General features: G+C 50.9%; 2 protein-coding genes and 1 non-coding gene across 5 annotated transcripts in view; 1 reads left to right on the top strand and 2 right to left on the bottom strand.

Moving 5' to 3' along the window:
• GRAMD2A (GRAM domain containing 2A) overlaps positions 1-264 on the bottom strand; it is a 34,141-nt gene extending 33,877 nt beyond the window's left edge. The window contains exon 1 of one of the 2 annotated variants that reach the window (XM_043470977.1): positions 157-264. In XM_043470977.1, the coding sequence (XP_043326912.1) occupies positions 157-197 (41 nt within the window). In that variant the 5' untranslated portion in view covers positions 198-264. The remainder of the gene's footprint in view (positions 1-156) is intronic. The other variant, XM_043470975.1, reaches the window with a different exon arrangement.
• A 1,062-nt stretch (positions 265-1,326) lies between these two features.
• PKM (pyruvate kinase M1/2) lies at positions 1,327-27,656 on the bottom strand. Of its 2 annotated transcripts, none has more exons than XM_043470997.1 (11): positions 27,512-27,656; positions 15,996-16,177; positions 15,322-15,413; positions 12,463-12,594; positions 11,868-12,054; positions 10,756-11,026; positions 8,826-8,976; positions 8,447-8,599; positions 5,294-5,460; positions 2,771-2,952; positions 1,327-2,071 (listed from the first exon to the last, which is right to left on the bottom strand). In XM_043470997.1, exons 2-11 carry the CDS (start codon positions 16,147-16,149, stop codon positions 1,965-1,967), a joined length of 1,596 nt encoding a protein of 531 aa, XP_043326932.1. In that variant the 5' UTR covers positions 16,150-16,177; positions 27,512-27,656; the 3' UTR covers positions 1,327-1,964. The 2 variants fall into 2 exon arrangements, with proteins under 2 accessions (XP_043326932.1, XP_043326931.1); XM_043470996.1 differs by lacking the exon at positions 5,294-5,460 and adding an exon at positions 4,745-4,911 and having other exon boundaries at positions 27,512-27,655.
• On the top strand, positions 23,774-23,847 carry TRNAE-UUC. Its single transcript has one exon. It is a non-coding gene; the product is annotated as a tRNA-Glu (tRNA).
• Positions 27,657-27,674: the final 18 nt, after the last annotated feature.

Raw genomic sequence — 27,674 nt, forward strand, 5'->3', positions numbered from 1 at the left:
AGCTCTGGAGCGGAGCCGCATTCCGGCAGGGTGGAAAGTGCCTGCCCCACGGGCAGAATCCACCGAGGCGCCACGGGCGCCGAGTCCCGCCAGGGAGCGTCCCTTCGAGGCGGACTCCGGGGTCCAGAGCCCGGTCCGTGGGTTGCACCCCCTTACCTGCTCGCCCCGGCGGCCGCGCCCGGACTCAAAGCTGTCATCGCGGAGCCTCCAGACAGCGCGGGGGACCGAATGCCCACTCCTGACCGCCTCGGATGACACGCCCCCGACCGTCAATTGGCTGCTCTCGCGGGACGGGCCCAGCCCATTGGTTGTTCCTCCCTCTCTCCAGATCCAGGTGGGGCCCCAAGCTCTGCTTAGATCCTACCGCTTAGTCCATGGGACTGGCAAGTCCCGGAGTCCTGGGCCTGGGCCTGCATCCTTTGCCCTTCCCAGCGAGGGCCTTGGGTACTTGCTTCAAGTTCTTCCTCTTTAGCCATTTTAGTCTCGGAGCCTGAAGCCCTCTGCAGCAGCCCATTCCCGCCCTCCTCCAACACCTCCCAACCCCAAGCTCCAGGTCTCTCCACACCAGAGAAGTGAGGACGTGAGTAGGGAACGCCAGAGGGCATTTTGAACAAGGGTCTGCAATGATTTCATGTTTTCTCCAGAGCTGGGGATTTCCCAAAGCAGAAAGCTTCTGGAGGTGTTTGGAAAGGGACTGCAGATGCCCAGACTTTTGAGTGGGAAAGCACAGGCATTAGAGCTCAGATTGGGGGTGTGACAATCAACCTGGTATGTGGGCCCCTTCACTTTTACCCCACCAGGAAAGGATTGGTCCTTGGGAGTGGTCAGGAGACAGGGAAGGTGCAAACCGTGCCATTCCCAACCCCTCTCCTAGCTTTCTGAGCCTGCTTTTCATGGAGGGACAATGTGGGAAAACATAAGGGGGTACCAATATTCTGGAAACAGAACCTAGCCTCAACCTGGACCTCTACTGCAGGATGACCTAGGGGGAAGGAGCAGGACAAGGGCCACTTCACTTCTGGCTTACCCAGAGCAGGAGGGAGGGGCCCTTGTGGCTGCCTTCTCCAATCTTTGGAATAAACAAGCTGTTAAAATTTCCCCAGCTGCAGGATCTTTTAGACCCCAGGGCACTGAAAAGGGTAGTCTATATTCAAGGTTGTCAGCGACTGCTCCCCTAGCACCTCTGCAGCGTGGGGGACAGGATGGTAGGTGGCCTGAGTCCCAACAGGAGCACTTGTCAGGAGCCATGGGGCTCTTGCCATTTCACCCCACTCAGAGGGCAGGGTTCAACCACCCCCCCATCCCCAACAGAAAAGAGGAAACAGGTGCTTCAGCTGTTGTTTATTGACATACAGGTAGGCTCTATAGCAACAAGCCTGGAGGCGGCTGCAGTAGTGGGGGAAATGGAAGATGGCGGGGGTGGGGGGGGGTGGGGGGGGTGGAGTGTTTATCTGCAGCAACAGCTGGGTGAAGGAAGAGAAGTATACGGTTCACAAGGTGAGACTGAGGGAGGCTGAGGGGGTTGGAGAAGCAAGTAAGGGCCAGGGCCAGAGTCTACTTAAACTGGAACCACTGCCCCATGCCCTAAGGCCCCTACTCTTGATCCCGGGCCAGGGTTGGGAATTCTCTGGATATCCATTTTCTACAGGAACTGAATTGGGTACACAAAGGAAGGGAAGCAGGAGCTGTTGCCCTCTGTGTGAATCTCTGGGGCCTCCAGTCCTGCCTGCATCCCTCCTTCACCCCTTGCTTGGATGCAGCCATGTGATGGGTGGCCCAGCTCTGAACTACCCCACCCAAGCAGAGTCTTAAAACCAGCCAGGTTTCACAGAGGCATTCATCTTCTTCCCTGGCGTCCCAGCCCACCAGTGAGCCCCAAGTGAGCACTACAAGCAATGCTGGCCTAATGGATGGTTTGGGGAGGAGGGGTGGGACAGGGGCTGGAGGAGGGGCTCCGGAGTCCATCACGGCACAGGAACTACACGCATGGTGTTGGTGAAGCCGGAACCAGGGCGCCACCCGGTCAGCACAATGACCACATCTCCCTTCTTGAAGAAGCCTCGGGCCTTTCCTGGAGGAAGAGAAGAGAGCTGGTAAATGAAAAATTAAGCCAAGAAGGTATACACTTGGGAGAGTGCCCCACAACTGAGGAAGGGCTGACAGGCCTTTACTTTCTTACACCACAAGGTGGCGCTAGCCTCACAGCCCAGACAAAGGGAATGAGGGAGGCCTTGGTATTATTTCCTCATCACTCAGATGGCAGAGGGACCTTTGGACATCATTCATTTTCTACCCAAGAAGGTGGAGAGCCCAGCCCAAGGTCACAGCTAGCTGTTTCCTCTCATCCTATGACATCCTACTTTTATATCGTGACAAAGGCCATTTGAGTACATAATCTAAATGTGTACTGGCCCCAAGTGTAGATCTGGTTAATTTTATGGAAAAAAAAAAAAACAACAACAACCCACAATAATGAGCAAATGCCAAAGAATGGACAAAGGTGATTACCAGGATCCTCTGCTTTGGGTCCCACTCCCAAAGAACGTGAGGTGAGAACCTGGGCTGCTCAGCCCCACACTTGAAAGGTTCTCTCCCTGCCCTGACCTTAGCCCAGGGCTCCAGCGACTGGGATGAAGGAACCAGAGAACATCTCCAGTGAGGTCAGCTCTTGCCCCCAAAGGCCGGCATGTTCCTCTTTCAATAGGGTCTCAGAGAAGCCAGTGCACCGTCCCCAGCCCTCCACTGGGAGCCCTCCCTCCCAGACACGCACCAACATTCATGGCCAAGTTCACCCGGAGGTCCACGTCCTCAGCCCAGGCCTCCTGCACTGGGTCCTTACACACCACAGGGAAGATGCCGCGGTACAGGTGGGCCTGGCGAGCTGTCTGGCGATTCCGGGTCACAGCAATGATAGGGGCCCGGGGGCGGTATCTGGCCACCTGATGTGCAGACCTGAGATGGGGCAGGCAGACAAGATGGTTAAACAGTCCCCTCAGGGCCTTCGGCAACAACTCACCCTGGAATCCAACTCTGCCAGCCTGAGGCTCTGGCCATTTCAACATCTGCTCCCAAGACTGGGGTGTCCCATCAGCCTGTATCTGCCATAGAAGATTCCTCACAGCTATGCTACCCTAAACCCCTCCGACAGGCCAGGGCCACAGGATCATACTGACCCAGCATGGTTAGTCTCACCCATTTACCCCACATGGCCCATACTTGGCAGACTCCCCCATCCCCTGAACTTTTCCATTCTGGCACAGGGAAGCAGCCCTGTCCAACCTCACCACACCCTTTTCTCTTGCTGCCAGCAACAACTACAAGCCAAGCAGCATGTGAATAGCACCTGACACTTGACATCTGCAAAAAAACAGGAGCAGAGACCACCAGCCCGCCTGAGAGATCTACAAGATAAGTCTTCCCTACTGCTGTGCCCTCTCCTGACCCCACATGACCCCCAGGCCCCTGAAACAGTTCCGGTAACTGGGCTGTAGAGCCCCAGAGTCAAACCTGAGTATCTAAGGGAGGCTGAGGCTCAGAAATATAAGTGCTACCCAGAAGGCAAGACTAGGGGATGGGAGTGTCAGTGGCGGAGGCTCTGCCTATAAGGATCCCCTGGAGGGGACTGGACCCCTTTAAAGCTCAAAGGCTGGAAGCTTCCTTCAACACTGACACTGTACACTTGTAGGGGCTGGTGTCTCAGGAGCTGGAGGGGCCTGCCGGCAGGGGGAACTGGAGCTCAGAAGGCAAGTGATGAGGACACGCCACAGCTGTCAGGGAAACTTAACCCATGTCACAGCAGACGATGCCCTGCCTAAGGCTGGGCCTCCATACAAGGCTTTCAGAGGGAAGCAAGTGCTGAAGTCAGGACTCGCTGAGAGTGAAACCCCAGAAGACTGGAGCTAAAAATAGCCAAGTAGCGATGGTTGGACCTTTTCACAAAGGTCAACCCTAACGGCTGGAGCTTTTTATCCTAAGCCCTCTTCTGAAGGACTCGGCACACATCTTGTGTCCCGGTCCTAAAGGCAGCCCCACCTGCTGCTCCTGTCTGCTCCTCTCCACCCGCCTCCTCCAGGAAACCCTAGCTGCCCCGTGGAGGAGCAGCACACCCCCAGGTCCAGGGAGCAAGGGAAATTAACTTGATGTCCTGGATTCGGAGTGGACTCGTGCCAGAGGCCAAGTAGAGGTCTCAGCCTGGCTGCCTGGCCCGAGTGCCAGTAAGATAGCACAGTGACCTTTCCTGGGCAGCACCCACTTATCTTTGGGACTCGAAGACAGATGGGACAGGCACACCAACCAAACAGCATTGTCAGCAAATGGCACTCATTTTGCCAACTGGACTTTTTAAAGAGCACTTAGCTAGAAGAAGCAAAACTGGTGGTCCTTCACTTTTTAATAACAGCTTTCCAATATCAAATAACCACTTGTCATCAGGCTACCTATAGTTATCTAATGAAGTCTAGCTCGTTTTGAGGTTTTAATAAACTTGCTTTGGACCCAAATGGTTCCAAACGCCCATGAGGGCTGCCTGGGGTCCTGTCCTTCAGGCCCAGGGCCCAGAGCCTGGCTGCGGGGCTGGGCGGGGCAGGGGGAGGGGACTCCTTCCCTGCAGGGTCCAGGGTGCAGGCCGAGTGGTCTTACCTTGGCTGGATGCCACTGGAGCACCGTGCAGGGCACAGCTCCCAGGACCCCCAAGGAAAGGTGCCACCGGGCAGGGCATTCCCAGGGAGCCACTGCCACCTCCTACCTGCCAGACTTGGTGAGGACGATTATGGCCCCACTGCAGCACTTGAAGGATGCCTCCACGGCCCCCACGGCGGCGGCTTCGGTGGGGTCGCTGGTAATGGGTGACAGGCGACGGAGCTCCTCGAACAATTGCAAATGGTAGATGGCAGCCTCTGCCTCACGGGCAATCTAGGGGCAACATCCGTCCAGAGGGACGAGGGGGACAGAGCTGTCAGAGCCGTGTCACACGGGACGGGGAGGGGAAGAGTCGCAGACAGCTGGGGAGGAGCAAGTCCCTGGGTGCAGGGGCCAAGAGCAGCCCGATCACTGGAGGTTCTGAGCTGAGTGAGATCGAGACCTGCAGGAACCAGCCCCTCACCAGGTGCCTGTGACGTGGCTGTGCCTTCTGAGCCGGAGGACCCTGTGGCCCTGTCCTGCCCTGACCTCCCTGGCTGGCTTCCTGCAGATGAGAGGAGTGTCCCAGGCTCAGGGCTGGGCCCTGGCTGCCGTCTAGAGTGGCTGGAGCAAGAGGCTGTTCATCCTACAGAGTTACCTGCCCTCGGGGCCCTACCTGCCAGACTCCGTCAGAACTATCAAAGCTGCTGCTAAACACTTATATGAGGCCTCCACGCTGCCCATGGCCATGGCTTCCATGAGGTCTGTGGAGTGACTTGAGGCTCGCGCAAGTTCTTCGAACAGCTTGCGGTGGAACATGGCTGCCTCAGCCTCACGAGCTATCTGTAAGGTTTAGGGGGAGGGCAGGCAAGGAAGAGGGAAGAAGGAGGGGGGGAGAAACAAACGAGAGACAACAACATGGAAAGACAGAATGGGGAATTAATGACAGGAAGGTACCTTAGGTTAATTGGCTAAGTCTCTCCTTCAGGCAGATGCAAAGAGGCAGCGTGATGAAAGCCTGCTCAGGGAGGTTCAAGCATCAGTGGCTACTGTTTCTCCTCCATCAGAGGGGAAACTGGTTCTTCCATTCTGGAAGGATCTTTTGATGTTGGTAGGTCTCTCTGATTGGTGGTGCGGGTGGAGGGAGACAATATGGCGGCAGGCTCTAACGCCTCAGCATGGAAACATGCGGAGGCTGGGGCCCCTCCCCGGCTCCCTGGCAGGCCTTGACCATGCTGCCTCATGACATAGCTCGCAGGAAGGAACAGGCCCCCCCCTCCTCACATGGCTGCCTGGTTACCACAGGGCTTCGTGCCTGGCCTCCTCCATGCACACATGGAGTGCTTGCTTGGCTTCAGACACAGAGATACTACCTGCCTTTCCAGTGGCCTGCGGTAGAAGCACATTGAGCAGCGCTAGAAAGCTGGGGTCAAAGCCAAGGACACGCGGCTTGACCACATTCTAAGCAGGCAGGTGGAAATTGGCAAGCTTGTGAGGGGCATACTGAACAGCCATGTGAAGAGACAGGTGCCTGTGGAAGCACACAGGTAAGCTTAACGAGGCATTTTGATGAAAATCGAATGATTAAAACACCCATGAGAAAGCCACTGGGTTATTTACAGACCACCTGCTCAGATAACACCAAGAATTAGAAAACTTAAGCTTTAGAGGGTTATAATGCAGTTATGAATGCGTCTTAGACAATGATGGGTGCGGGAAGAATCAGTAACGCCATCTCATTAATCGGACAGGATAAGCCAATGAGTGGCTGAGTTTGCTAGGTTAAAGGGTTTCTTCCTGCAAGAATGGAATGCATGCAGCCCAAAAGGACAGGGCACATGAAAAGGAAAGAGAACCATACCTGGTACTGCCTAGCCCATAGTTAAGAACATCAATTGCATCAGTTAGATACAGGAGAAAGCAGTGGACAGTTAAGAAGGGAAGCTATTGGCCAGTGTTAACTGGTGACATGGCCAGGAGAGACCTGGGCCACGAGGCCCAAACCCTGTAACTCACCTCCAGAATGGGGCCATGCAATCCCAGTCTTACAGTTCTAAGGTGTTTGTTCAAAGGAAAGATTGGGTATGGAAACACAGATATGCTTGCAGAGCCCAGAGTCTGGTTCTTAGTCTCTGACCCCAGGACAGGCCCCACAGGAACACCTGCCCTGATCTGCTAGATGTCTTAGAAGTGAGAATGCTGGCTTCAGAGTCAGCTGACCTGGGTCCAAACTCAAGCTCTATTATCATGTGCCCTCATCCATAAAAGTGGGGTGACATCGACCTCACTGAGGTTAAGAATCTGCATAAGGTTCTTAGCAGACATTTTATAATAGCAGTGCAATTTAACGCAAAGGGTGTAATTAAACATATCCCATCTAATTCACTTCTTAGATAAGGCCTTGAGAGGTCAAATGATGTGCCCAAAGACACAAAGTCCCTACAGTCTATCATGTCAAGGTCTCAGAGGCCGTGGGGCCACATGACTAAGCAAGGCAGTTATCATTACATATATATATAATTCTATATGGAGACCCATAAACATTAACATCAACCACTCTAGAGGGGGCCGGTTCAAGGTCACTATCTCCCAGGAGAGAGGAAGGACTCACTGGGACAGGTGGGAAGTACCGTGAGCCTGGAGTGCATGAGCATCAGAACAATAGGTTGGCCATCAGCCAGGAAAACACAGCTGTCCCAGGGGCAGGCGCTGGTCTCTACTGATTTCGTTATGGGCAAATCCACCCAGAACACCAAGGACAAACCAGAAGACATCCGTAGTCAAGATGTCTTGTTTCACCCCTGAAAAAGTATTCATTGTAACTGTCATGTCTTCTTTGGAAGCCACTTGAGCCTAATCACATAGAAAGTGAAGGAAAGGATGGTATCTAGTCCAGAGGTTTTTTTGGGGGGATGCATTGGAGGGATGTCACACAAAGGGCTTGGGGTCCTTTGCTGGCTGGAAAATGAACAGGAAGGTTAAAGAAACAGTTTGCTGAGCTATACATTATCAACAGCCACCTAGGACCCTTGTGAAAGGTCACCTGTAGCGCTCGTTTCCCCAGGCCTGTTGACCTACCCCTGTGTTCCTCTTTTGGATGCCTTAGAGCAGAGGCTGCCAGGCTGTGGGACGTGGTCCAGCAGAAGAAAAGCCAGCTCCCACGGGAGAATGAGAAGCAGCCACTAGGGCTCCTCCAGACACTCTCACCCCAGGGCAAGCTGGGATCAGCCAGCCTTTCACCTGTTTCTATTTGTGGGCCTGTCACCCCTCCCTTAAACCCCACTTCTAATCTAGGGTGAGTGCAACAGCTCAGCAAAGCAGGCGCTGCTGCAGGTACCATGCAAGGCCAGCTCACAGCCAGATCAGTGCAGGTGACAGCCTGCAGTGCAGGCCCCGTCCAGGGGGAGGCGCTGGCTGGGGATAGATGCGGAATCAAAATGGAAGCCAAACACAGGCCGGCTGGGAGCAGGAGCTCTCGGACTTTTCCAACAGGGCAGAGGTGCTCAGGTCCTCTAGGCTGCCCAGGGGGAAGCAGTACAGATATCCCAGGACTCAAGCAAGGGAAGGAGTCACACCCCGGAGACGGGAGTGAACTGTGCTACGTGTGATGAAGGAGGCCGCCTCCAGAACAGAAGGGACTAGGAGACCAGTGTGGGCAGGAAGGCAGAAGAGCGAAAAAACCCAAAAAAAACCAGACACCTCCACGACCCCAGCACACACCTCCTCACTCTGCTTGTGACTTGGAGGATAATAAAAGGACATAGAAGGTGACAGTACAAGGTGTCCCATGTGCTGGAGCTCGCCTCCACCCCCAGCAGGGAGGACTTACCAGGTGCTGCATGCGGACAGCTTCCAGGGGGTAGTCCCCTTTGGCCGTCTCTCCGGACAGCATGATGCAGTCGGCTCCATCCAAGACTGCATTGGCCACGTCACTGCCCTCCGCCCGGGTAGGGCGAGGCTTCTTGATCATGCTCTCCAGCATCTGGGAGGGGACACAGCATTTGTGAGATGTGGCCTGGGAGGTCTTCAGACACAAGGTGACCCCCTGGAGAGCATGTATGTACAGAGTCCGGCTTTGTGTAGGTGCGTGGGGGCAGAAGGGCGGGGGAATAGGTGTGTGTATGATGTGGGGCAGGGTCCATGGGAAGAGACTGGGTAGCCTCCAGAGCTTCCTTGCACAGGATGCGCGCTCAGGAAGAGGCACACACCTGTGTGGCGCAGATGACGGGCTTCCCAGCTCGGTTGCACCGACCAATCATCATCTTCTGGGCAAGGAAGACCTTCTCTGCGGGGATCTCAATGCCCAGATCACCTCGCGCCACCATGATCCCATCACTGGCTTCCAGGATTTCGTCAAACCTGACAGGCAAGTTGCGGAGACAGAGGTTATACAGAACAGGGGCCTCGAGTATGGTGACACAGTTTCCCGGGATTCTCTGATTTGGTCATTCTTGCAACCAGGACAAGTACCCATGACATCATCACAGGGGTGTTTCAGCTGTCTCAGTCCCCCAAAGGGGGCCAACAGTTCTGCTCGCTGGACTCTTCAGCACCAGGATGGACACTTCACTGAGGGGAAGGGGAGGTGGCTGGGTCTCTTCCAAAATCCCCTGGGTTCCCTTCTTTTTTCCCTTAACCTTTTATTTTACATTGAGGTACAGCTGATTAACCATGTCTTGATAGTTTCAGAGGCACAGCAGAGCGACTCAGCCATACACAGGCGTGCATCCACTCTCTCCTAGACTCTCCTCCTACCCAGGTTGCCATATAACACTGAGCAGAGTTTCCTGCACTATACAGCAGTCCTTGTGGGTCATCCAGTTTAAATACAGTAGTGTGTACAGGTCCATCCCAAACTCCCCGACTCTTCCTTCCTCCCATCGTTCCCCTCTGGTAACCATAAGTTCATTCTCTGTGTCGCCTGCATCCCATAAGGTCCCTCTTAAGCTATCTCTCTACCACCTTCATTTCAGTCATCACTGCTGGGGTAGAAATGGAACCCAAGGCGGCTGACTGCTCTTGACACAAAGGTCCACGGCCTCTTCCCGTCAAGGACACTGGAAGGCCGCTCCTTCAGAGGTCCCTCCCCAGTGTGTTGAAGGCACGAGCATGTGGCTTTGCCTGGCCTGAAGCCAAAGTCAGCAGGTACCTGTGGCTTATCAGGGTGGCAGAGGGAGGGCCCCAGGTCTCCCAGTGCGACGGACACTGACACAAAGCTAAGGATGGCAAGGCCACAGGAGTGGGCAGCGCTGCCCCGCCCACCCCTCCCATGCACACACCTGACCTGCCCCAGTAAGCCTGGGCTGCCAGTGCCGGGTCTGAGCAGGCAGCCAAGCAGGAGCAGATGTCACTCCGCTGGCCTTACTCACGTGGCTCTACCCGGCGAGCACTGGGGGGGCAGTGGAGCAGTGCTGGGACCACGCAGAACCAGAGGAGGACGGCATGTTTTCCCCAGGGAGACGGGTACTGTGCCAGAGCTGACCCAACCACCAATCCCGCTGCTTTCCAAGGCAAGACTAGGAGGTCGCGTGCTTCAGCCCTGAGTTTCCACACAGCTCCCAAGTGAAGGAGCCCCTTCCCGAGAGCCTGTCTTCCCCCTTGGTGGCCCCCAATTCCAGCAAACTTGGCGAGTGGAGGAGCACTACACATGGTTCTTGAGCCTGGGGGTGGTGGTGACCCTGTCCCTCTCCAGTGCTGTTCCCTGGAACAATGTGAAGATGCTGGCAGCCCAATCATCTGGGCAGCTTTTTTTACCCGCTTGAAATACCAATACCAACGTCAGGCGTGCGCACTAAGTCACTCCAGTTATGTCTGATTTTGCGACCCTATGGATGGGAGCCCACCAGGCTCCTCTGTCCATGGGATACTCCAGACAAGAATACTGAAGTGGGTTGCCATTCCCTTCTCCAGAGGATCTTCTCGACCCAAAGATCGAACTCACAACTCCTACATTGGCAGGTGGGTTCTTTACCACCAGCGCCACCTGGCAAGCCTACCAGTTATCATAGGATATTCTGAGGCAGTGGGTCTGAAGTAAGTCCGAGAGGCTCATTCGAATGAGCGGGTGGCCAGGTGTTCACAGGCTACATCTTGCTCTGCAGAGAGCTGGGCTGGGGCTGAAGGAGGTGGGGGACTTACCTCCGAACTCCCTCATGATTCTCGATTTTGCTGATTATCTTGATGTTCTTTCCTTTCTCTCCCAGGACCTTCCTGACTTCATGGACATCAGAAGCCTTGCGGATGAAAGATGCAAACACCATATCCACATCCTGCTCCACCCCGAACTTCAGATCCTGGATGTCCTTTTCTGACACAGCAGGTAGGTCCACGGCAGCCCCAGGGAGGTTCACGCCCTTCTTGCTGCCCAAGGAGCCGCCATTCTCCACCTCCGTCACCAGGAAGTCAGGGCCTGCACGGAATGGAACAGGGTGAGGAGGCCGAGCCCTGGGCACACGTGTCCTCCCCGGGAGGCAGGCTCTCCCCAGGAGAGAGAACTGGGAAGGAGCACATGGTGGGTGGTGGAGCCACACTGCCCGGGTTCACTCTCCAACTCGACCAACTGTGGGCAAGTCCATTAACCTCTCTGTGTCTCAGGGATAATAGTATCTACTCATTAGGTTGTTTCAAAATTTAAACAAGTCTACATGTAAAACGCTTAGAAGGGAGCGGATCGCTTTAGCTATCATTCCCAGGCACACTGGAGTCCTACAGACACCATATTAAGTGGATGAAGGAGGGAAGCAAATCTTCAAATAGTGAGGATAGGTGAAAAAAATGCTTCTCATCTGCTCTCCAAGAGTACAACTGAATTGGAGTGAAATCTGTTTTTGAGGATAGGAGTTTTTTTATAAAAGGAACCCCTGGGACTTCCCTGGGTGGTCCAGTGTTTAAGAATCCACTTTGCAAAAAAAAAAAAAAGAATCCACTTTGCAATGCAGAACAAATGAGCTTGATCCCTGGTGGGGGAACTAAGATCCCACAAGCTGTAGAGCCACTAAACCCTCGAGCCACAAGAAATGAGCCCATGTGCCACAAATAGAGTCCAGTGTTGCAACTAATGATCCCATGTGCTACAATTAAGACCCAACGCAGCCAAAATAAATAAATAGATTATTTGAAAAAAGAAAGGAAGTCCTGAGACTATATACATTCAGTCTCTCTGCCAGCCAAACAACCTTCCTATCTTCTGGCAAAGACATTTAGAGATGGGAGCTAGTTTTAAACAATCAGACCCTGACTCCTGTCCCTACCTTTCTGCTTCACCAGCAGAGAAATAAGCCCGTCATCCACGTAGATCTTGCTGCCCACGTCCACCACCTTGCAAATGTTCTTGTAGTCCAGCCACAGGATGTTCTCGTCACACTTTTCCATGTAGGCATTGTCCAGGGTGATCTTCAGCGTGGCTCCCTTCTTCAGCTCCACCTCAGCGGTGCCGCTCTGCAGCAGGCAAGAAAGCAAACCACAAGTTCAAAGAAGCTGGGCCTTCCTGGCAGGAGAAAAGCTTTTTCCTCTAGGGACCAGGATTAAACTTCAGTTGGAAGTAACAATAAAGCCTTTTCCTTGGAAAGAAATAACCATACAGTCTAACTATTTCAAGGAAATAACCCAAGAATAACCTACAGTGTTTCAGTTATACTAAAGAGGAAGAGATAAGCTGCTCCCCAAAAGTAGGTTTTGAATGTAAAAGAGGTTTCTTTCTAGTGTTTGTTTCTTAGCAAAGCAGATCAAAGAAGACTTTCTGCAGTGATGGATAAAACTCTCATTTATAGACCTAAACTGAGAAACGTGGCTTCTGGGCTCTGGGTCCCCTACGCCTTCTCTCCTGCTTCTCCCCAGGATACTCACGCCTTTGATGAGCCCGGTTCGGATCTCAGGTCCTTTAGTGTCCAGGGCCACCGCCACCGGCCGATAGAGAATGGGGTCTGAAGCAAAGCTTTCCGTGGCTTCACGTACATTCTTGATGGTCTCTGCGTGGTACTGGGGGGAAAGCGGGGAGATGATAAGCTCCACATCTGTCATCCCACACTATGGGATCTAGAATTAGCGCTGAAGCCGATCACCAGGATTCTAGACCACTGCCTCCATCACCGAGCATCCTCTACCCGCTTACATCAACCTCCTCGCCTCTACCCACTTCTTGTCAGCCCTGAGCACCAAGGTGAGCACCCTGTGCTATAAGCAAACTCCCGCCAGCTCTCCACCCACTTCTACCACCGCCGTCACCCACTCTAAGGGCAAATCTTAGGAACTTTAGAATATTTACACCCATACCTTTAATGGTTTTTGGTGGCAACACATGTCAACATAAAAGAGGCTTATTTCCTCCCCCTCCACACCCCCAAGGCTTTAACAAATACCCTCAGCAAATAAAGCAGACAACTGGGGTAAAAGACCTTGTATCTGGATAATACTGCCCTGGCTACCAGAGTTAGACTGATAGATCTGATAACTCTGAGCTACTCTCTATCGATTACAACTGCAATTCAAACTCAGTTATTTACTTAAGCTGATGCAGCCCAAATTAAATACGTTGCTCAAGTCATGCAGGCCTGGTTCTGACAATCACTTCCTCCAGTCTGATTAGAAATGGAAATGGAACATGGAGAGGTGGGAACACAGCCTTTCTCTGAACTAACTGACCTTTGCTATTTCTCACTTGCAACAAATCCTGGCTTCAGTCTCACCTTGGAAGCCCTTCCTCTTTCCCATTAGCCATTACTATTTGACTAAAAAGGGACTCAGAGCCAAGATGGCAAAAGTTCCTAGTGCTATCAGTGTGACATTGCTGATAACACAGGCTCCCAACTCAACACACTGTGGGCCTCATCCTTCAACCACCACCATCCAGGTGAGTGGCACCTGAGAATACGACACATCTTGCCCACAAGAGCTGCCAAAAGACCACATGCAGTAACAACAAAACCAGAAAAAGAGATCAGATGGTAGATGTCCCTCTGTCTGAGTGAAGGACAGAAAGCAAATCCAATGTTCTGATTAGTAGAGTATTAAAAATGGTCAAAAGTTGGAAAAGCATGTCTCAGCTATTTGTCAAACTGTAACTGTTTACATTATATAACTAATATTTCAGATCAGTTTCCAAAACCCTGATTCCATAATTTCATCTTGGTCAAAAACCTCAAATTAAACCCACAAGGGACTTCCCTGGTGGTCCAGTGGTTAAGACTCTGTGCCTCCAAGGCAGAGACCCTGGGTTTGTTTGATCCCTGGTTGTGGAACTAATGCCATGCAGTGTGGAAAAAGAAAACAAATTCCAACTCTGGGAATAAGAGTTAAAGCACAGATAATCCCCAAATGCCTCTTGTAGTTTAAAAAACCAGACCCTCTGAGCCAGCCCCCTCCAACAGGTGCAGATACCACCCTCTCCCCCTGCCATTTCAGAGCTGTGTGGTATTATTTTACTGGATGGAAGAGGCCATAAAGCCTAGTTAAAGGTCAACTTCCTAAAAGCTATTTCTGCTCCTTCCCCTGCACACAGCAGACCCTGGCACAAGTCAGCAGGAGGGATCAATTGTGAATGGACCTTCACTGATGTCTCTACCTCTCTCTTTGGGCTAAGCGAAGGCTTGCAGGAATGCCTAGTGTCTCCTGCGGAGGACTCTTCACCTTTGGAAAATTAAGAATGCCATCTGTGGGCTTCTTAACCTGCCCCAGGGGGCCTGCTGAGCATAGTTCCTTTGAACTTGGTCAGGTCCCTGTGACATTTGGAGGATATAGGCTGTTTATGGAACATGGGTTAGGGAACCTACGATGAACATTCTCATGTTTCCAGAAAGGAGGCGTACAGTTCTTGGATTGCATTTCCTGAGGCTTTATTTTTAGTTTAAACTTAACACCAACTTCCAAATGCCAGAGGGCAACCCCTTACCACTTGACCTTACAGGGCATCATTTTCTTTATTCCGAACAGGAAATACAGGTGCAAGAGGAGCAAGAGTTTGCCTCACCCATTAGTCTTCTATCAATGCCGGTATGAAATCCCATGGCACTGTTCCTCAGGCAGCCCACACACTTCTCAAAATAAGCTTGTTCTGATCTTGAAACAGAAGCACAATGGAGCACTTCCCAACAGAGGCCACCTGGTCCCCGGGGTCAAGTCAGCTCATGAACAGCCCCAGTACTGACACACTCCTCCCAGATCACTGGACAAGTGTGCGGACTTTATTTTACTTTAATGTACCAGAACCCCTGGGAAGGGACAGGCTGGGAACACAATGTTAATGAAGTGGGGTACTACACGCCAGGACCCAACCCTTCTCTGGGACCTGCCCCATTTATCATGGGTCTAAAATAGGCCAGGATAACCTGCAGGGTGACTTACTGGTTCATCATTGCAATTATGAGCTGTTACAGAAACCCTGGTGCAGAAGTATCAAGCCCCATGGCTTAGAGGGAATCCCAGGAAAACCCTTCCATGCCTTCCTTATCAAGGGCTAATGGAGCACAGGTGTTGGGAAGAATCATGGCCAATGACAAAGCAGGTCGTCTTTGCTTAAGGAGACTTGGCCACTTGAGATGTCAGGGGTAGGGGTGGGGGAGCGTGGAGAACAATAGGGATGGGCTGGTGAAGACAACCTTCCCATTGATTCCCCACTTTTTCTTGCCTGGTCCACTGTGGCTAAATAAACATGGCATGCCCACCCTGTTTCCCACAAGCTGCCCCAGAGGCCACACTGTCGAGGCTCACCTCATGAGTTCCATGAGAGAAGTTCAAACGAGCCACATTCATCCCAGACTTAATCATCTCCTTCAATGTCTCCACTGCTCGTGAAGCTGGGCCTAATTCAGAAAAAACAAACAAAAAAAATGTTTGAAAGTCATTAAGTGTTCATTATCCAAAAGAGGATTAACACTTCAAGTGTGTTTCAGTTTAAAGAACTCTTAATAACCAAGGTAAAATGTAGCCAGCCCTCTATGTTCTCCCTGAAGCCCAGTCAGATGTCCAGCTACAGCATTTTGGTTGAACAGAGTCCACAAGATCTTTCCTAGGTCTCTGAGATGCTCAGAACCAATAAGAATTGCCATGGAAAATACCCTCTAAATTTTACCTTTAGCAGAACACATAAAGCATATGAATTCCATCCTGCAAATTCCTATAAACTCAGTTTGAAGAAGGAAATGGCAACCTACTCCAGTTGTCTGACAAATCTCATGGACAGAGGAGCCTGGTGGGCTACAGTCCATGGGTCACAAAGAGTTGGACATGTCTGAGCGGCCAAGTCCATGACTTCACTTCCCCTAAGAATCTCTCTGTAGCATCTTGCTCAGAACCCAGGTTTGCTACATTTAGTCTTCTGGGGGGAGAAAAGATCGCTGTCTCTGGAAGCCCTTGTTTCCGAGGGAGTGGGCACCCGTACTCACCAATGGTGCAGATGATGCCGGTGTTTCGGGCCGTGATGGGCGGAGAGTCGATGTCCAGGCGGCACATGTGCTCCAGGAAGGTGTCGGCCATGGCCGCGTGCAGCTGCTGAGTCTGAATGAAGGCTGTCCCGGCGTCACTGTGGTGCTTCGACATGGCTTCTGATGTCTTGGGTCCAGAGGAACTGGAGAGAGAGTGTGATCTGTCTGAGTGGCTAATATATAGCTTAGCACAGAAGCTGCTTCCTGCTTACACATTAACTCAACAAGCATGCTCTGGGCACAAGACACAGGCAGCCAGCCGCGCCACGCTCTGCCTACGTGGGTGCGCAAGTCGGGCCATGGGCTCACATTATCATGAGCAAGTAGGAAAGACTTCAAAACCATATTACCAATGAATGTACTTCCTGGGCACATGTTAAGCACACACCTCCCTCACACTGGGCTAACGTCTATCTTGACAACTTCCCTGCTAATCCTGTAAATGACACCATTTTACATGTCTTCCAGGGATACAGACAACTCACCCTAGCTTAGTACCATGGTCAATGTAGATCTTTGTGTGAAAAGCTGTCTCAAAGCTATAAACACCTGCTATGGGGTGTGGCACCCATACTCTCTCTTAACAATCCCCACCCAAACCCAAAGTGACTTTCCTGGTCGTGGAGACAACCACTATTCAGGTAGCCTCCTAGTCCTGGAGTCCTAGGTTTCACGAACCCACAGGGACACATAAGTCCATTCCTCGATTCACCCTAGGCTGGACAGTATGCCTCGGCCCATTGAGAGACAAAAAACCCCATCCCTGGACAGGTAAGTCCAACCTGAACCAAGAATGTAAAATATTTTTTTCCCCAGGAATCTGTACTTAAAAACTACATCTGGTAATTTCAGTCAGAAGGACTTAAGCACATTCCAAGCAAAACCAAGGATAACCACAATGGGCCTAGCCTGGCTCTAAAATTATTGCACTAATTGAAGAAATTAACACTGCTTGTCAAATCCTTTCCAGGCTGATCTTCTGACCCACTACCCATTCCCTTTCTAAGTCTGGAAAGCACACTACTCACAGTAACAAAGACCATCTGTTCCAGGTAATTAATCAGCCCAGGTCACAAGCCTGACCCAGGGCACGACGGCCCAGACCTTTGTTTTTCTTCATTGCTGACTTTACAACTAAACTCAGTTAGTTAGCTGATTATAGACAGAGACTTGAGACGCTTCCAGGAAGTGTTTGAAGACTCATCAGGTAAGCACATGAGCCAGAAGCTTGCAGTCCTCATTAGAATGCCATTCCTTTTCGCTGGTTTTCAGACCAAGGGCTGCTCCTTCTCAAATCCTTGTGCCCAAGTGCTGCAGCCAAGGCACAAGAACAAGCCTGTCTTTTGCCCTGTCCCACCTCCTCCAAAATCTCAGGGCTCCAAACCAAGGCACCCCATACATGTAACTCTTACTCTTTCTCCTCCTCCATCCTTGACTGTGTGGCCTCTCTGGGTGGCTGGAGCACAGCATGCATCTAAAGCCGTCTGTCACTTTCAAGAAGCTCTGTGACCAACTATAAGTGAAGCTCCTATAAGCTGTTGAAAACCGATAGCTATAGATCCTCAACTACGCCTTTAAAAACAAGAAAATAAGACACCAGCCAACTATTCTACATGGCATATACACTGTTCCTTTCGATGTGTATCTCCTAACTCCCCACAACATACCAGGTACCAAGATGAAAACAACATCCTCTCCACCAAAAAACAACATCCTCTCCTCCATGACCCAGTGGTTTTGTATCTTAGCACCATGACCTTGGAGGTAGTCCTGTGTTTGCTGAATGATGTTTCAGAGCACCTATTAATGCCTCTGTGTCAAACTGAAGTTATAGCTATGCCCCCTCCCCCACCAAATCTCAGAGCTTCTGAATCACTGACAGGATGGCCTGGGCAGCCAAGGTCCCTTTCCCTCCACTCAGGGTGGAAGCTGGGCTTACACAGTAGCACCCAGGCTACTGCGGTGTGTAGGTGCGTCTGGCTGTAAAGGGAACAGCACTCAAGAGACAGTTCCCTTGGTGGCACACCAAGGCCACTGGAACACAGGTCTCACTGTGGCCTCCAGGCAAATGGAGTCATCCAGTGTGACCTCAAGGAGTGGGTAACTCTTCTTAAAAATCATCAGTTGGGGACCTCACTGGCAATCCAGTGGTTAAGACTCCGCACTTCCACTGCAAGGACCATGAGTCTGATCCTCAGCTGGGAAAATGAGATCCCACTGCTGCATAGTGTGGCCCCCAAAAAAGACATTAGTGGGATCGGCTCTAGACCTGAGACATTAGGGTCTCCTTGCAAAGACCCAACTGGGGCCTCTGATTATTGTGTCATACCTTGTGTTCTCTGGGCTTGGACTTCCGGTGACATAATGCTCTTTTTTTGACTCAGGGTGGCTCCTTGGCCCCACTTGCAAAGACTGCTCGGAGCTGAGAAAGGTTTGCCCTGCAGAGCTGTACAAGGATTAAGGTAAAAGCTGAGTGCAACTAAAGCTCTTTGGGGGTAATGGAGAAATCACCTTAATAACCAGGTATCCAGGTAGTGGTAGTTCCTAGAGATTCAGCTACGCTATAAATTAATACACCGAAGTCACCCAAGAAAATACCAAGAAAATTCTCAGGTAAAAGGGTTGTCAGTGGCTCCTCTGCAATGCTTTATCCCCTTCCCTATAAAGTCTCTTTAAACCTTGGTTTACTAACATTTCACTATTGCCTCCCCCTTTTCTTTGGGAGGGGAGGCACTAAATTAAACATACATAACTGGACTGGAAGGATACCTACCAAAATATTATCAGTATATTATCTGGGTGGTAGAATTACAGCAAATTTCTTTCTTCTCTTTACTAAAAAGTTTACTGATACTACTTTCGTGAGAAAAATTCTAAATGTACCTCTTTCAAAAAGGACACATTTACAAGCATCCTGGTAAAAATGCTGGAATTAAAACAAAAGTGAAGGTCCTCGTGCCATATTCAACTGCCACTCTATGTACTTCAGGAATATTCTAAACATGGTAGAGGTGGAATAATGCATCTTAGGCCCTAGATCACACACACAGCAGGATGGTTTCACTGACTTAAGAAGATCAACCTCAGGGATTCTCTGGTGGTTCAGTGGTTAGGATTCAGCGCTTTCACTCCCTGGGCCCAGGTTCAATCTCCGCTTGGCGAACTAAGATCCTGCAAGCCAGATGGCACAGTGAGGGAAAAAAGAAACCCGAGTCACTCTAACACAGTAATCACCAAAGGATGGTCCATGAGAGCGGAACTTTCAAAGACATTATTTGCCTTCTTTAATGTGCTGCTATTTGTACTGATGGTGCAGAAGCATGGGCAGGTAAAACCTTGATTTATTCCAGGGAGGAAAGCTAATACAGTTCACAGGACAACTCTGTGCCCCAAATCTGTTGAGTCACATGCCCCAATCCAACAAACTTCTCTTCCTGTTTAGTCTGCCCTCAAACATCAGAGCAAACTCTTTGTGACAAGGATATTCTAGTACAGAAGGGCTGGCTCAAGAGCAGGAGATGTTATCAGCAGATACAATTAATATACTGTGCTCAACCACTAACTATTTCATCATCTCAGATTAAACCTGAGGTCTACAAGCTCCGATCTTTTGCTCACCCAGGCTATTAAGTACAAAAATAACAAGTGAAATTTCACTTGCCATTTGAGTGTGTTTACCCACCAGCAATCCAAAAAAGCTGGCTTGTCAGCAAGTCTGTCCAGATTCCTATGAGATCTCACCATGTCCTTAAAGTCCACTACCAAGCCAGAGACCTTTGTCACCTGCCCAGGTCCCCAGCTGGGTTTCCATTCCCTCAAGCTTTGCCCCGAAGCCTCCCATGAGCCTCTTCTCCGGAGCACAAGCTGCCCATCCCCACCTAAAACACCCCCGGACACTCCCCCAGCCTCTGGACAGCAGCCTCAGCCCTGGTTTCTCAGGGCCAGCCTCTGGGAAGAGCTCCCCGCCCTCGGGCTGGCCGTCTGGACAGTGCCTGGCAGCACATGTTGCCCAGCTCATGCCAGTCTGACTCATTCTCACATCCTCCTCCTCGGGAGGCACAGACATGCAGAGCCAACCTCCAGCCGGCAGCGGAAGCTGCGCGTCTCCACTGCCGGCAGCAAATGCCGTGCCCGGGTACAGGAACCTGAATCTTGCGCCCGAGCCCCTGCTGTAGCATCCTCCTCAGAGACATTTCTCCTCTGTGAGAAACGAGACACCATCAGAGGCCTGGAAGCAGGCACAAGTGACGGCTTGGCTCCACGGGCCCCGAGTCCTACCTTTCCTTTTGCAAGTGGCTCCTGGTCTTCTGAAGCCACAGTTCTGTTCATGCCAGACACAAGTCTTGGATCACTCTTTAGAAACCAGGGGGTAGAAATCATAAAAGAACAACTACCCAACATATCACTGAGAGCCAGTATTGCTGGTAGGGTGTGCTAGAAGGATTCACGCTTCAGTCCACAGATTCGCGCTGTCACAAAAGCCCACATCGTTCTGCCCTAGTAAGCCAGCTTGGCCTATGAGCCCACATCTGCATAAGCCAACCTTTAACCAATCTGTGCTCTGATGCCAACCTCACCACACAGACTGACTCAATGATGATGACATCTGGTGCCCACGGTGGTTTCTCACCGTGACATCAATTTGCTATCTACATCTCCAAGTCTCCAAGCCAGCATGGAGGTCTGATTCCCAAATCTTTGGCACACCAACAACCATTAGAAAGTTTTCATCACAGTATGTTGGACAGGGACTTTCCTGCTGGCCCAGTGGCTAAGACTCCGAGCTCCCAATGCAGAGGGCCCAGGTTTGATCCTTGGTCAGGGAACTAGAGCCCATGTGCCGCAACTAAGACCTGACCCAGTGAAATAAATAAATATTTAAAAATGCTGGACAAGGCATTTAGGTCAGTCTGCTTTCTAGGAGCTCTGTTAGTAGGTGATGGAGCAGAAAAATATAATTCCCAAGACTGGCCCTTATCTGACAAAGGCAGTGACAAGATCAAAATGGATGCCAGGCCAGCTACAAAACCTAATTAAGGTCTGCAGTGAATACTCAGCTGTTCATCCTATTTGTTGTTGTTGCTCAGTCGCATCTGACTCTTTTGCGACCCCATGGACTGTAGCCCACCAGGCTCCTCTGTCCATTCAATTCTCCAGGCAAGAATACTAGTCAGTTGCAACTTCCTACTCTAGGGAGTTGGGATTGAAACTGCATCTCCTGCACTGGCAGATGGGTCCCTTACACTGAGCCATCTGAGAAGCCTTTCATCCTCCTACACAGAGTAATGATAACAGTATATTTGCATATGTAGTGGGGCCAGGACAAGCAGTTCTTAGCTAAGAGATGGGAATACTAAGTCCATTCTCTCCTCAACAGGTCCCGTAACAGAAAGCAAAGTCTGGTGTTACCAGGTTACACAAAACAAAATGAGCCCACTGTAGGTTTAAGTAAAATTCCCTTGCTCTTTTATTCAGAGCTAGAACTAAATGACTTAAATATTATACATAGGAGCCCAAGGTCCTATTTCAAATTGGAGTGTGCAATAGGGCACAAAAGCTGATGCTAAACGAGCCCACCCCTATAAGGACCACTCAACTCCAGTGCAGGAAGTCCTGAGTCAGAGAAACGGCTACCATTTCAAATGCTGAGGATTTCCTGGTTCGATCACAGATGCCCAGAGAAGAGACCTGGCTTCAGTCTGGAGGAGGAAGTGGAGACGAAGCTTTTGCTGAGTTGTGCTCCTTACTAGACTTAAGATTATGAGGCAGTGCTTCAGGGTGTGAGACGGACACTCTGGAAGCACCAAGGGACCTGGGACCCTGATTCAGGGTCCTTCCAAGTCAGGTACTACACCAGGGGGAGGGACAGCTTCAGCAAAGGGAGGCCTTGGCTCAGCACCTAGAGGAGGAGCTGCCCTGCATCAATCACAGCTGCAGGGAGAGGAGGAGGGGACGGGAGGAGGAAGGGCATGCCAGATCTCCCAGAGCACTGACCTACTTAGTATGCCTGCTCTCCCCTCAGTGACCACCATAGGTTTGCTTCTGTTTTGAACTGAAGAAAGAAACATTCACATCTATATTTCTGCCACCCAGAACTGACCATTAATATTATCCAAGGAATTTCCTGGCAGTCCAATGGTTAGGACTCCACACTTTCACTGCCAAGGGCTGGGTTCAAACCTGGTTGGGGAACTAAGATGCTGTGAGATATGGCCAAAAAATTTTTTTTAATTATTCTTAATCCAGATTTTTAGACTTACAAAAAATATTACCGTTGTATCTAATTCATTTGTCCTCCATCCCCAGGTGGTTCCTCCAACCCTTTCACATCGCATCCTAACACCCAACCAAGGTCATGAATTTTCTATCCTTATAGTTCATCTAAGGGTATCTGTATCTATATTCAATACTATTATACTGCTGCTTCTATAATATGCGAAGTAATACACTGTAAGGCATTATCAAACAACTTGCTTTCATAGCATATTTAAGATCTATCCAGTTGGCACACAGCTCTAGTTAATTCATATGAACTGCTATACTAGCCCAGTGTGTGACTAGACCATTTATTTATGTATTCCCTTACTGGTTGATCATTTTCCCACTAAACCCAATTTCTCCTCATTAATCAACACTATAATATTTCTCCTAGTACATGTCTCTTTCTGCAGGTGTGGCTTCTATATTCAGAGGTGTATTCCTGGGCCACAGGGTATGCTTGCTTTCTGTTTTACGAAATAGTGCTTAATTGCTCTCCAAAGTGGTTATATTAATTTACAACTAAACAGTAAAGTGAGTTCTTGCCTTCCCACACCTTTGCCAACCCTTGACACTGTCAGACTCTTACAACGTTTGCCCATCTGATGGGTGATGTATTAATCTGCTCTCTAACGAAATAACAAAAGAGGGATATTAGAGATCAGTATAGTTTTCTTTTGAGTCTTTACTTTCCTGCCTCTTAACCAGACTGAAACTTCAGTGCTCCTCCAAAACGTTGTATGGCTTGGTCTCATATGCCATGACTGCACTCATCACCTGAGAAAGGGGTGATGTGATACCATTCATCTACAGTTAAATATTATCTGTTGGCTGATTAAATGTTTGGAAGGGCTGGGGCTCCTTTCAGATAATTTTTATAAGAAAAAAAAAAATTTTTTTTTTTTAAACTGCCATCAGCCAAGCTGGTCCATACTCTGAAATGCCACAAGCAGCAACCCTGTCATAGCTAGTCTTGGCATCTCCCCGACTAAAGCCCTTGTCTGACTTCCAAACACAGCTTGCTGGCGTCAGGAAAGAGCGGCTTACCGGTCCCCAGGAGTTTTGCCTATAGGGAGAAGTGGGGGAGGGGAGTCAGAGGCCACCAGAAGTACGGCAGCCTGGCTCTCCTACGGCAGCCTGGCTCTCCTACGGCAGCCTGGCTCTCCTACGTGCGGACCAGCACAAGCCAATAGAGGAGAAATGGCTGCAGGGGTGGGGTCGCAACACTTGGTGGCCCTGCCCGCCTCCCCTCCTAAGCTGAGCAGTCACAGGAGGAGGGCCAAAGGTCCGGCGGAGTCTGCACACACTGCCACTCACCACCCATCTTGGCTCACCTTCCCCCCAAACAGCTTCTTTAACAAAGCCCCAAATAATCAGCCTATTCATCTATCTAGTCCTTGGCTAGTTTGTGGTTAAAGAGAGAGAAAAAAAGCAAGCTTTCAGAAAAGTATGATAGAATTAAGAATGGTCTTCATTGGGAATTCCCCAGTGGTCCAATGGTTAAGACACTGCACTTTCGATGCCAAGGGCCCAGGTTCGACCCCTGGTGGGGAAACTAAGGTCCCACAAGCTGTGCCACAAAGCAACGCCCCTCCCCCCCCCCCAAGAGTGGTCTTCATTTAGTTCTATTTCTATCTGTACCAGAAATGAAGCTTAAAGTTGTGATTCAAGGTCCTATAGGACTGGCCGCGATATAAATCACTTACATATCTCACAAGATCCTCACTCAACAGTGTTGCAAGACAACTCTGCTCCCATGGATGCCTCATTCCTGTGGTGCACCAGTTAACTGGGATTTGACTGTGGATATTCCGAATGATTCAGAAATAAAGTTAATGTCAAATGAGTCATTTCTCCCAGCCTTCACCTCAGTCTTAGCGCTTAGCCAAAATAACACACCCTAAACCTGAAGACATTAAAAACTCCTGTAGACTTGCATTACAAGTCTGTAATGCAAGAGGTGCATGTCTTTCTACCTTCCTGCTCTCAACCACTTCCCCATTTCTTTCACTGCCTCAACATTAAGAAATAAGCAGTTTTAAGAAATAAAATGGCATTTCCTGTGACCCCACATTAATGTCACAACACTCAGGGCACACAAGCACCTCCCCTAAGGTATTAGCTCTGTTTGGAGTAACAGTTACCAAACTTGCCAAGTCACTGGGGCTACAATTCCTAAAGACCCAATAATGCTTTTGGTTAAACTGTGAATTCAACACTGAAATTATTTACTTCTAATGCAGTGCTTAAAATGAGAGCAGCTGTCCTATATAGAATGTCCCTACATTTTGGCTCAAGTCTAGTAATTCAGAAATGAGTTCAAGGACATAATCTTTAAGTCATCGCTATTCATCTTCCCTACAATGCTTATTCCCCAAAGGGCTGCCACATCCATTGCACAGGGCTCAGGACAGGTGTGCAGACTCTATCACTGGGGCCTGAGGCTCTGCCACGTGGCATTTAAGCACTGACCAGAGAGCCTGGGGACCTCCACCATCCATTTGTCACCTAGCTGAGACACTTTTAGTTGGGAGGAATGCATGCTTCATTATTTGACTCACTGAAAGAGAGGGGATTTTTAAGCCTGCAAAGACCACAGTGCAGTTTCCCCACTCACCCAACGAAGACAGTTCTCTTAAAAGCAGAAAAATTCAAAGGTTGAGTCATCTTCCCTACAGCCTCCCCCCCCCCCCCACAGATCTGGTGATGTGTTACATACTCTTCCCCTCAGAAGGGCCCCCCTGCATTCCCAACAGCTCCTCAGGCAACCTGAGGGTGAATTATTTGCTAACAATGCTGTAGAGTCCTGACCTAAGGCCTGCTCTATACCCGAGGGAGTGGCCACACCCTGCATACAGCCAACAAGAAGCTACTGTCCTTTGCCTCTTATCTTAATCTCACACCACCAGCTGGCTGAGCAAATCCCAGAATGATACCTGGAGTAGGTGCCAATAGAACCTGAAGATTTTAGTCTTACGGTTGCAAGTTTGTTTCTAATCTTATAGCCAAACGCTATAATACCAAAGGCTGAAAGCCATCTCCCTTCTTGCCTTCCTTTGGCTACAGGACCCAAGAGCCCATGTTGCAAGTGGAGAGTAGCAAAGTAACATTGTTAATTACTCTGCCAACACTGTAGCAGGATCCCTGAGCAGACTGGTTTCTAGGAGATCTCTGGTATTTACATAGAGCCTGACTCCCAAAGATGAACTATGAGTCTGTGTTTCAGGATGGCGAGAAGAGGAGCGCGAGTTCAATTATGGATGAAGTCATTGGGCTCAGTGACCAAAAGAATACATCTGGAGGCATCTCACCAGAGATTAGACACTGCACCCAGTACTGAATATATATCCATGTAAGTGTGTCTATAGCGACCCACCCTTTCAATAACCAAGATTTAAAAAGGTACAATTTGCACATGGGAAACTGAGGTCCTGAGGCTGAATTCCCTCTTATTCATATCAGTATGTTAATGAGTTAAACCTGCTTCTGAAAGCCTGTTTTCAACTTTCCACTGCCTCTGTCCGTCATGTCTGGACCTCAGTTATCAGGCTCATTTGTACGGGGGACGATCAGTGACCTGGGTTTCAAGAACACAGATAAGAAGCCAAGGGACGCCAACCCATTACTGGGTCTTCAAATAATCTTCAGACTGGAAGGTGCTTTTCCGCTTCATCAAACCCCGTGTGATGCCACCTGGTGAGGCCTCCTAAACCCAGACAGGAAGTGCCTACCTTCCACGTGTGGAAGCACGTGTGTACCTTCTTCACGGCCCTTATCAGTGCTAACTTTTACATTTGTTTCCTAATCAGACTGAATTCCGTGGGCTGGTCACCAGGATTTTAGTCATCCTGGTCTGGTCTCCACAGCCCTCCCCCAAACAACTCTTTACACGAGTTTTTATTGAGTGAGCGCATGTACGTGGCACCAAGCTCTTAATATTTCTACTCTCCTCAACCCGCGGCCTCCGCGCTCTACAGCCGGGCGCATCTGTCAAGTAACGCTGTTAAGTAACGTGAAGCAGAGGCAGGGAACCAGGTGAATGCCTCGAACTCGAGGAGGCCTCTGAGCAGCATACAGAGGCGTGTCGGGCCGGAGATGATGCTTGGTCGGTAACGGGCCCGAAGGCCAGTGGTTCGCGATCCAGAGGAGCGGGCGCGGCAGGGCGGGTCCTGCGCCGCTACGTGCAGCCCCGCCTCGGCGGGATGGAGCCCGGGACACCCCACCCCCCACCCCCCGGGGCAAGCGCAGCGCTCCGGCCGCACTATCGTATTCTGGACGGCACAAAACAGGAACGCGCCACTGGGCAGCCACCCTTTCTTCCTCTGCAGCGGGTTAGACCAAGGGTTATGTAACCCTCTAACTGCGCCTCCGGCCGCCACCGCATCCATCTCCGGGCCGCCTGGGAGCCAGCCTGCCCATCCGCAAACCACTGCACTTCGGGAGCTGACCCCGGAACTCCAGGCCGGGGCTGGGGAACTATGATGGAGAAGTGGGGCAGGAGCTGGGAGACCGAGGGGCGGGGACGGGAGAGCAGGCGGACGTGACCAGAACAGAGGGGGAGGGGCGAGGAGGCCGGTGGCGCGAAGGAAGGTGCGCAGCAGAAGGATGCGCTGGAGCGGACGTGACCAGAGAGGCGGGGGAGGGGCGGGCGCCGGGGCGTGAGAGGGTAGGTACAAGAAGGGGACAGCAGCTGAATGGAGGAGGAACAGGGGAGCGGAGCCAGAGGAGTTTCAAGGAGAAGTTACAAAGAAAGCATCAGAATGAAGGGAACACGGACAGGTTGACAATAAGAAGCGAATAATAAGGATGAAGGGAAAGAGACGGGCATAGGAGCAGAGTGGAAACGGGGGAGACTGACGCATGAAAGGAAACTATCAAATTAGGAGGATAAAGGAAGGAAGACGAGAGCGAGACCAGATAGAGGAGGGAGGAAAAGGGAGGTGAGAATGGGACCAGAATGGGGATGTGAGACGGTCAGGGACTGGGGCAGGAAAGGGGCTGGCTGACCCATCTGCCTTTGGAAGAAGCGGGAGCTGGGGGCTTTGAAGGCGACCCTAGGCACAAGCAGCCTTTCTCCTCTTTTCTGATCCCACCCGGGTGAGCCCAAGATGCCCCGGATCCTGCGCCACCCTGAGTGCGCAGGCGGGCCAGCATTCCGCATTGCTCCGGGAGACGGAGCCCCGGTGGGGACGGATGGCCCAGTCTCTCCCCACGCTCACCTCCGACGTGGTCCGGCTCGGGATGCGCTGCTACCGCAGACAGGTCCGGAGGCTCGCGACGCGTCGCTCCAATGCGGGGATCCGCTGCCTTAGCCTCAAGGTTATCCCGACTGCGGGCCGCCGCAATCCCTCCGCCGCCCCGCCTCCCATCCAATCCTGGCTC

This window comes from Cervus canadensis, chromosome 6 (assembly GCF_019320065.1).
Source record: "Cervus canadensis isolate Bull #8, Minnesota chromosome 6, ASM1932006v1, whole genome shotgun sequence".
Taxonomy (NCBI): domain Eukaryota; kingdom Metazoa; phylum Chordata; class Mammalia; order Artiodactyla; family Cervidae; genus Cervus; species Cervus canadensis.

Excerpts from the sequence above, each read along its gene's own strand:
- PKM (XM_043470997.1), bottom strand. The coding sequence starts at position 16,149 with ATGTCGAAGCACCACAGTGACGCCGGGACAGCCTTCATTCAGACTCAG. Across the intron at positions 12,595-15,321 it reads TCTCTCATGGAACTCATGAG|TACCACGCAGAGACCATCAA; the intron begins GTGAGCCTCGAC and ends CTTTCCCCCCAG. Across the intron at positions 2,072-2,770 it reads GAACTTGGCCATGAATGTTG|GAAAGGCCCGAGGCTTCTTC; the intron begins GTGCGTGTCTGG and ends CTCTTCCTCCAG.